General features: G+C 32.4%; 1 protein-coding gene across 2 annotated transcripts; it reads left to right on the top strand.

Moving 5' to 3' along the window:
• Positions 1-3,718: 3,718 nt before the first annotated feature.
• On the top strand, positions 3,719-8,876 carry LOC144562169 (uncharacterized). 2 transcript variants are annotated; one of them, XM_078311338.1, is made up of 6 exons: positions 3,762-4,057; positions 4,645-4,903; positions 5,030-5,066; positions 6,185-6,290; positions 6,600-6,710; positions 8,624-8,876. In XM_078311338.1, the coding sequence occupies exons 1-6, from the start codon at positions 3,974-3,976 to the stop codon at positions 8,738-8,740; spliced, it is 714 nt and encodes a 237-aa protein (XP_078167464.1). In that variant the 5' UTR covers positions 3,762-3,973; the 3' UTR covers positions 8,741-8,876. The 2 variants fall into 2 exon arrangements, with proteins under 2 accessions (XP_078167465.1, XP_078167464.1); XM_078311339.1 differs by lacking the exon at positions 6,600-6,710 and having other exon boundaries at positions 3,719-4,057.
• The last annotated feature ends 2,000 nt before the right edge of the window (positions 8,877-10,876 follow it).

The following is a 10,876-nucleotide window of genomic DNA, read 5'->3' as shown; positions in this document are numbered from 1 at the left end:
GGGTTTTTTTCAAATTAGGTTGTCCGGTCCGTTTATTACCCGTACCCGTCTACCCGTTTGTACCCGGGCAACGGGTACGGGTAGCTCGGGTAACGGGTACGGGCCGGGCAAAACGGGTTGAACCCGTTAGGGGTTTAGCAAACCACTACTTCGAACTAAGAATTCAAACTATTGAAATCCAAGTAATTCGTGAGTGATGTACGTACATGTAAAATTTTTAAAGCTTCAAATTCATTTAGTACATAATCAAGCGGTCAAAAAATAATAAAACGTTTGTTCATATCTAATACATAATAAAAAGCAGAAATCTGGTATAAAAAGAATTATAATTCAGAATAAAATACAGTGATACAGAGATCTGCATGTGCTCAATTATTCTACTCTTCAAATTAATATTAGTAATGATTTGGTGATAATTTCATCTAGAATTAAGTCAAAGGGACAAAATCTGCATGTCGTCAGAGTCCATATCCCCTGATTCGAATCTGAGCCAAAAGTATTTCTGACTTTTTTGAAATATAGGGATTCCACTTTACAATTCGTGCAAACTTACTATAAACGATTAGGGGTGTTCAAACGGTTCGGTTTGTTTGGTTTTTAACCGAATTGGAAAATTTCGGTGTAAATGGATCGGTTCTTCGGTTTAAATGGGTCGGTTTGGTTGATTTTGAATAATTTCGGTTTAAATGGTTCAGTTCGGTTTAGACATTTCAAAACTGACTAAACCGAACCAACCGGTTTATATTGGTTCGACTCTAATTTTATTGGTATTATAATGATTTCATTAAACCAAATCGGACCGAATCAAACCGAACTTCAATTGTTTTTTTTTTTACAAAGAAAAAAGGGTCTAGCCCTTGTTTCATTAATCGTTTTGAAGTTACAAAAGATCTGTAACTAAATAAGAAAAACAAACCGAACTTCAATTGTTGTTTATGACAATGTATTCTTTTCATTAATAATGGTATTAATAGGTTTATTTCGGTTTTGTAACATCCCGAAAATTTGAATATTTTTTTTTCTATAAAAAAAAATTACATTGAAGCTATTTATAATATTTGTGATTAATTTATGTTGAGAAATTTTTACCAATGTTCTTAGGAGGCAACCTTAGTTTTATAATTATTACAAATCATATTCCTTTTATTTTACTAAAACCGAATATAAGTTTTGAAATTATTAATTAATCCAGTGAGAAAGTGTCAGAGGATAGAAAACGTCAAAATAATAAAACCACTTCTCTTAAATAAATTGATTCAACGGTTGCATGGCCATTTGTATAGATTTGTCTAATTAAACCGAAAATTAGACTCTCTAATTTAAGAGGTGCTCATTTAAGCAAACTTCTTTATTACCTCATTAATATTTTTATACTCGTTTCTAATTTTAATCGGTTAACAAATTCTTAGCCGATCCTTTTGAATAACACCTTGTCATTAAAAGTTTATCCGTTATTTTGATAATGCACCACTTCGTATACAAAATAGATTGACATTTATGTCTCCATCTACTTCCGTTATTTGTTTACTTATAAATACAATAGTACTCTTTATGGTCAAATCAATCTTTTTCCTCTCCAAATTTCACGCACACAGAATAACCTTACTACCTATTTCCATTCACAAAGCAAGTTACTGATCTCCATTTATAGAATATACTACTCATCTCCATTAATAATATATCAGCCTATATTCCAAAAATCTTGAATCTCGATTTGAATTCCGACTACGTCGCAGTGATTCTAGACTGTCCTTGCAACTCGATTTGAAATTATGAGTATCTTGCAGTATATCAGGTAACCGGACTTCTCTATAATCTGTGTTTTCATTTTGTATGGTTGATTTGAATATTGGTATTGCATATTGGATTATGATGACATATTTAACGGAATAGCGGGTCTGAGATTGGAATTTGATTTGTCCGATACACGGGGGCTGCTAGTCGCAGTCGGGTTCGATGGTTGAAAATATGATATGACTTGTTTTACGGATAACCTAGACCGACGTGCTATCGCCGATGAAATATGCGTGCATAATTTGATGTGAATTTGTGTGGATTAATCCGGCCTATTTGAATGGTTGTTAAATTAAGCCAATTATAGAGAAGCGCGTCATTAAATAACCGGTTACTGAGCTTTGTAGCTGACTCCGTTTTGTTATTTTGTTTTCATTTCTGTTGGCGACGTAGATTGACGGGCCAAGGAAAAGTGTGAAGATGCTTATATAATCACACTCCGGATGATAAAAATCTGGGGTGTGACAGGTTTGAACCGAACAAACTGAAATTTAGTTTGGTTCTATTTTAATTAAAAACCGAAGAAAAATTTGGTTTTATCATTTTAATTCGGTTTGAATTGAATCGACGGTTTGAGCACCCCTATAAACGATCATGATCTAATCTGACCCTGTTAGATACCTTACCTGACCTGATTCGAATCCCCCATTGTCACTGTCGACTTCTATGTTGAAAGAAGCCTCCTCATGTAAGTTTGATTTCCACACAAGAGATTCTGTGTACTTGTCAAATATTAGACTTTCAAAAGTAATGTTCATTTGTATTGTATTTTTTTTTCCCTTTTATTTTCTCGATTATTTCCATTCAAAGATGAAAAAAAAATTATATTCATATTATGAAAAGAGAGATGCAATCAAATATTTAGAAATAATTTTTATATTATTTTGGAGTTGGTTGGTCAAGTATTATGGAAGATGTAATTTTTATTTTTATTTTTTCTCCTCAATATTCATTTGAGCAATTTCATGTTTTTTTTTTACTCTTTTGACTGTATCACATTTTTAATTTATCAATAAAAATAAGATTAGAGGCTTGACCCTATCTTATTTTCAAAAAATAAAAATGGAAATATTAGGAGGTACTTCTCAAAACCAGAAGTATTGACATTCTCAAACACATTCTTTTATATTCCTGCAATTTCTGTTTCTTAAAAGGGAGAAATAATCACATCTTTCAATGAAAGAAAAGATCGTTTGACCTTTTACCAATGACAACACTAAAAAAAAATTATTATTGGTTTTATCATATTTTTAGTCCTCTTAACCTCGAGGAGGGTTCCAATGCCTCATCTTTTCCATACATTATCATATCTCATATTTTATATTTTCATTTTCTAAGATCAAATTATTGATCTGAATCATTCAACATAATATTTATACTAAAATATGCATGGAGATGAAATTTTATATTTTTTGAAACTTTTAAACTATTTTTTAAGATATGTATAAAATTAATTAATCATTGTTTTTTAACTGTTCAAAAGACAGTGATTTTCTATCCATCTTAAAAAATAGTAAAAAATTTTCAAAAATTATAAAATTTCATCCGTAATCATATTTTAGTATAAATATTATGTTGAACAGTTCGGATCGACAATTTGGACTTTGAAAACGAAGATATAAAATATGAGGTATGATGAGGTATGAAAAAAAATGAGGCATTAGAAAGTATTTATGTATGTTCATAACATGCAAGAAGCATTTGCTACAATTTTCCACCTAAAAGTTTTCATCTCTGAAATATGAGTTCAAAGTAATTGACTTTATACAACATTGTGAGATTAAGAGGGCTAAAACTAAAATAAATTATATTTTGTGTCCATATGCAAAAGAAGACCAACTCAACGACCGAAGATTATTTAAAGTCATGAGCTCTCCTGTTCGTTTGACAACTTCATTTACCATCAACTGTCTATATTTTTTCCAATCAAAATTTTCAAAATCATTAATTGAAGTGGAGAACTAGAGATATTAATTCAGGGGGGCCCAACTATAGTGAGAATTCGGTTTGAAACGGGTGCACGGAAATAGTGCTCTCTGGTCAAACCCCAACTCAGCTTCACATATATTTTCCGTTAAAGAAATGATAGCATGCAAACTGTGACATTAAAAATCTCTCTGGTCTCTCCACTCTCCTCCTTCCCCTTTTTACTTGGTTGAAGAAAGAAAAGAGTACTGAAATGGGTACGGTTGATGGAGAAGCAGATTGGGGTTTAGTAGCCCAAATGAGAACCTTTGTTGAAAGTCAAGATCCTTCTGCCAAGGTACTTACCCCTTACTCCTATCTATATATATATATATATATTTTGTCTTTTTTTTTTCTCTTTTTCGCAATTTTAGATGGATGGAATAGGACTTTGTTGGTTCAACTGTGCTCTTTCTTTATCTCATGCACATACAGGCGAATGTGCAAAGATTTGTATTGTTAAAAACACAAATTTGAGCTCTGATACAACACCAGAAAACATCCACCCTTAGCTGTACATGCATTCAAGTAATAAGCTGGTACAGCATTGAAATTTGAGTTGTGATTCAGACCCAAAATTTCGCACTGTACCAGTACTGGCTATTCTCTGATATGACTATACTTGCAATTAAGATCGTTCTGAGTATTTTTTTTTTTTTTCCTACTCAATATTGGAAAAAAGTCAACAGTCAACCGTTATATAATAATAAACTAACAACACATTAGAGATATGATTACAACTTTTTCTTTATTAAATAATCAAGCTTAATTTTACGCCACTGGATCAAGAAACAAAATCCTTGACATGTAGCATGCTGTTTTTCTTTTCTTTTTGCATACCTACTCTCTCAGTAAAATAAAACATAATCTGTGGAAAATATCCAGGAGACAGATGACTACACACTTAGGAGATTTTTACGTGCGCGTGACCTGGATATAGAGAAGGGCTCTTCTCTATTTCTGAAGTACTTGAAATGGAGGAGACATGCGGTACCAAACGGATTCATATCAGAATCAGAGATCCAAAATGAATTGCCCCAAAGAAAGTTGTTCATGCAAGGACTTGACAAAGCCGGGCGGCCTATATTAGTTGGTTTAGCAGCTAAGCACGACTATTCCAAGAGGCAAATAGATGAGTACAGGCGTAAGTTTGCAAGGCTTTCTCTCCTGTGTCGCTCCTCTTAAAATAAATAATAAACAAACAAATTAATCAAATTAAGAAGAAAAAAGGACGAGGTGAAAATAACAATTGTATATTTTTTAAATGCAGGTTATGTTACATATTTCCTTGACAAAGCATGTGCAAGGTGCGCTTGATATATATATATATATATAGAGTACGGCTAACGCGCTTCCTCTAGCATATGGACCGAAATGCTTCCGGTGGAAATTTGAAATTTCAAAATCCAAAAAGTCGATCTGAACCGTTCATCTCCTTCTCCATATTAATATCTACTTGGAGACCAAATTTTACATTTTTCTGAAATTTTTTACTATTTATTAAGCCACTTTGAAAATCGCTGATCCAACGGTGGCTTACCAAACAGTAAAAATCAGAAGCTACCGTTGGATCAGCGATTTTCAAAATGGCTTAATAAATAGTAAAAAATTTCAGAAAAATGTAAAATTTGGTCTCCAAGCAGATATTAATATGGACAAGAAGATGAACGGTTCAGATCGACTTTTTGGATTTTGAAATTTCAAATTTCCACCGGAAGCATTTCGGCCCATATGCTAGAGGAAGCGCGTTAGCCATACTCTATATATATATATATATATATATATCCTTGATTGATACACGCACATACAAACACTACAAATTTTCAAGATGCTAAGTAGAATCTCAACTTGGAATCGATTTCTGTTTGTTCTATTATCACATAACTTGCGTGCACTATTTTCTCCCCTGTTATTCATAAATAATTTCTTAAGAAGATTAATTTAATTTTGATACATTTCTTGAATATTAATTCTTTAACCGTACTTTTGGCACTGTATTGATTTTACAAGAGTTTTAGGAATTTAGTGTAAGCAGTCTGGACCTACTCTAGTCCTAATAACTGTCTTTTATATATTGCTTCAAAGAATTATACACACTGAATTAAAGCGAAACAGAAATGGAGAAAATGAATTCTTTGTATTGATCAATCTCAATTATTACAAGGTACAATGTGCTCTATTTAAAGAGACTTAATCACAGTAGCTAAGTTGTATAACACAAAGCTGTTTAGAAAGCTGTTACAACTAATTACAATAACTAACCTTCTTAACAGAAGTTAGTTATACTTAATCTCTAACAATAACTAGCTACTGGAACTAACTAATCTTATCATGAATGCTTAAATATATTTTGCATGTGTTCAATTATTCCTATGCTGTCTCTTTTTATAACTTTATTACTAAACTTTAGCAACTAAAATTATAGGATGCCAACTGGTAAGGAGAAGTTCATTTGCATAGCTGATTTTAAAGGATGGACTTTTGCGCATTTTGACACTCGCGCATACTTGGCAGCTGTCGAAATTATGCAGGTTCATTTTTTCTATTTTTTTTCATTTAAGATAACAATAGATCTATAATTTTTAACCATGAATCAAAATATAGCTTTGTTAGGAGCAGTATAGAATTATGCTAAAATATCTGTTATATAAATTGATGGTAACTCAACAGAGGTGTTGAGACTTTCAACTGTTTATAAATCATGTGATTATCATTGCAACTGATATGCATCTTAAATAATACATAGTTTTTTATCAAGCTAGAATCTGTTAAAAATTTATTTGTTTTTGCTTTTCTAATACTCAGGTTATATGCTAAACGGTGTATTTTGTGGTTTTCAGAACTATTATCCAGAGAGACTTGGGAAGGTGCTCCTAATCCATGTGCCCCAGATTTTTATGAAGGCATGGAAGATAGTTTCTCCATTCGTTGACAAAAATTCCAAACAAAAGGTAATTATATTTTTTTAGTATAAGGTTATTAAACTTATTTAAATAAGAAGAAACAAAACTACTTTGAAATTAGAAGCCAAACAAAACAAAAGTTTTTGACTTAAATTTTTTTTTACTAGTAATTAACATAACTCTGAAAAAGTTTTTAAACTACATGTAACTTTACTAGTAAAATTTTCTTGTTGAAACCATACTATTTCCAAAGTCAGCTTCATATAACTAAATTTATATAAAAAAAAAAAAAAATGTAACTGTAAAGCCTGGAGTTCCTGAAAAGAAATGGAACTATCGAGAGGCTAGGGACCTTTATGATTTATCAAATGAGGTCAATTGATCTCATATTTTTTTCAAAAACAAGTTATCACTATATAATTTTACTATATATTTCATAATAAATTGCTATGGGTACCATAAATTGACCCCCCATACTTTTTATGAAGATTTTATATATTTGATCCTCATTCTTTTTTTAAGGAAAAAACTGACTATTGTACAATGTGTACAACTTGAACTATTGAGACTTTTCTACTTGAAATATGTAAATGTTGAAATTTTAATATTTAATTTTTATTACAAAAATTATGTTATTAATTTTTTTTCTTAAATATTTTTGACCTCATTACTCAAAAATTTGCCTCCTTTCAAACTATCTTTGGAACTTCTCAGTTAAAAACTTAAAATTAAAAAAGAACTCGGCCTAAAATTAAATACTCCCAGTATGGACCTTCAGAGTTTAGTACGATTAAAGGTCTTATTTGACTATTACTTAAATTTAAATTTCAAATATTACTTAAATTTAAATTTAAGAATACTTTTTTTTAAAAAACCTTGACAAATATAATTTTTATTAAATAAAAGCAAAATTATATCTTTAATTTCACATATACAACAACATCATCCACATAATAAACAGCACCACAACATCTATCAACACAACCGCTTACATCACCACATCTCGCAATTCTGCTTCAAGTTGTCATCTATCTCTTGTCTAGGTGGTGGCAAGTGGGGGAGGCTGACAATACTGCCTTCCCCAACCCTACCTAGAGTGTCGGTGTAACAGCTTTAGAGATAGAGAGGATAGTGGGGTTAAGTTTCAAAGGTGAATCCAGGGTTTAGGACAACAGTCAAGGTATAGAGGCGTAGAAGTTGGAGTTGTGGAGAGGAAGGCAGCGGGATAGGCGAGGTGGTTGAGGTCCGGGCAAGAGAACAGCAAAATCTCCTCTTCTCTTTGTTATTTTTCTCCCTTTCGAATTTGCTTCCTCTCACCAAGTCGCTCGCTTTCGTTCTGTGCTCAGCTCTCACACCAAGTCGCACAGAGAGACAATTCTCACAGAAAGGGAGGGGCGGGGACGAAGAGAGGGGTAGGCGGGGTGGAGGCAAGGGCGACAAGGTGGAGTGATAGGTTAGCAGCTCAAGATTAATTAAGTTATTGAGCCAAGGGCTTAGTGCAGTGGTACGAGTCTCATCTCTCTATGGAGAAACACAAATTTGACTCTCGTAAAAGGCATCTTAAAAATGCCGGGTTACTGGACACTCTTTAATAAAAAAAAAAATGAAAAGGAAGGATAGAATTACTTACTATGTTACTCCAATTATTTTACACATTTTTTATAATGTAATTCATGATTTAAATTAATGTGTTTGAAAAAAGAAACAGAAATTGAAAAATAAATATATATCTATGATACGAGTAGCGAAGTGTTAGTAAGTTAATTTACTTATCAGAGATAATTTAATTTATTCAGTTGTAACTCTATCTTATTTATATTTTACATCTCGTTTGAAAATTGAAGTGTAAAACAAAAAATTTACTGTACCTCTTATTTCACAATCAAACTTGTTGAAATTTTTTTAATTTGATCATTACATTTTTCTAATTCCGTTGACAAAAAAAATCATTTTATATGTAGCTTGTCTTTGTTGAGGACAAGAAATTGCAAGAGACGTTGCTGGAAGAAATCGACGAGAATCAGCTCCCAGAAATATACGGTGGAAAATTGCCTCTAGTTCCCATTGAAAATGCATAGAGCATAATTTTATTTTCACATTGAAATTTCCTTTTAGTTCTCCAGAAATCTTGTAACTAATCTGGCACGGTGATTAATCCGCTCGAAATGTATCTTTCAGTATCTAAGATTGTAAATGATTGATTATAATCTTTTATCTCTCTCTTCATTTGGCATTGGACATTGTATTAGATTGGGAATTGGAGGCGGTTCGATGAGCATCAAATCGCAGTTTCAAAATTCGTGCAGATTAATTAAGTTTGTACAAATATAGATGCAGATCGAACTGCTTCCCCTCCTTTACATCGATGATCACTGGGGTAGTGGGGTTTTATAGAAGCATATAAAACATGAGAATCAAGAAAACCTTTATTAACCAATCTATCCCTCATGTTTTCAAAATAAGACGAAGTTGCCCCATCTGAAAGAAATCATAAGACTAGCTTCAATTTTTGTGATCTCATCACATGTAAAACGATTATGTGTAGGTCACACTCACTTAGGTCCTGTTTGGAAGTAATTCCGAAAGCACTGTTGAGTAAAATTCAGTTCAAAATTTTTAATTTCTATACCCATTTTTATTTCCTACTGGGCTGCCGAACGGGCCCAGTAGAAAATTTCGTGAGGAAATGTTATAAATTGAAGTACAAATGAACAGTTTAAAAATTCAAATGAGACGCCTTAAAAATGCTGATTGCTGAAGGCCCATTAATCCATCAGAAAATCGAAAAAAAGAAATTCGGCCTTCCATAAAAGGCTTGCATTTTGTTCAGGTATAACATTTGTACAACTAATTTAGCAAAAGAATGAGCCGTATTGGGCCAAAGGCGGGTTTTCAGATTGGGTTTACTGCTAGATTCTTGTGGTTTTTCTATTTATTTATTTTTCACTTTTTTTGCGGGCTGAAGTTTCTTCAATGTTAATTTTCTGTATAGAATCTTTGGGTTGCTGAAGCTTTTCACTGTTTCCTTGGAATTAATAGGATCCCAAAAGTTCGAATCCTATGCATTACCTCACCATTTGAATTTAAATCTGGACCATCGATAAGAACTTCAATGTACCCGGTCCAATCCTTTATAATTGTTATTCGGAACAGCGAGAATAGCGTTGTTATGCTATTTCCACAAAAAGTCAGAATAGCAATTGGTGCTCTCTCAAATATTCAATCCCTCCATCACTATTCTAAATGTTCAATTAAAACAACATTTTTGCTATTCCGAATAGCACCACATCAACACTATTCTCACACTCTTTCAAAAATCACTATTCTCATCTACTATTCTCAAATAGTAGTTATTCTAGCTATTCTAGAGTGCATCCAAACGTACCTAATGCACGAGTCTCTTTATCATTTGTACTAATATATAACAAACGGACAAAATTCAAATTCTAAGAGTGGAGTACCTTAGGTGATATGAATTCGGGTTGGTAAAGGAGTCGTTCAGCAACAAATGATTAAGAGCTTAAGGAGCGCTAAGGAACTGATGTTCAGTTGTCTTAATTTGTGAGTAAAAGTTAAGGAAGCTAAAGGAAAGGGCAGAGGTGCCTTAAGGTCCAGGAAGAGGATTAAGATTCAGGCAAAAGGAGACTAAATGAGATATTCTTAATCCGCGCTAAGGAATCGGTGTTCGGCAGGATTAAGCGGATTAAGCCTTAAAGAGACTTAATCCCTTGTTGCCAAACAGTTGTTTAGTTGATGCAATTAGTGGAATAGATATTTGTGAAATGAGTTTTTTTAAGCTCTTAAGGAGAAACTAAGAAGGGCAAAAGGGTATGGGAGAAGTAGGATTAACTTTTTTGTATAGAGAAGAGATAGGCGAACTTAAGCCTGTCTAAGACGGTATTGTTTGGTCTACTTAAGAGAGATTAACTCTAAAAGTTAAACCATTTGTTTAGTACAAAAGGAGGTTACATGGTGATAGTACAGCTAAAGAAGTGAAAATCGTTAGACTTTCAATCTATAGAGACCAAAACTAAATAAGAATCAATCGTATAAATTTGTTATGCTACGAATGAGAATCAATTTTACATTAAAAAAAAAATATTTTACTCCAAATTATATAAACATTATGCCTAAATACAAAAAAAAAAAAAAATTGGAAAAGAAATATGGAGATGAATTGACCATTTAATATACATAATTGCGCCTCTGGTTTC

Source organism: Carex rostrata, chromosome 11 (genome assembly GCF_964058835.1).
Source record: "Carex rostrata chromosome 11, lpCarRost1.2, whole genome shotgun sequence".
Classification (NCBI taxonomy): Eukaryota; Viridiplantae; Streptophyta; class Magnoliopsida; order Poales; family Cyperaceae; genus Carex; species Carex rostrata.
This window is presented reverse-complemented; position numbering and strand designations above follow the sequence as displayed.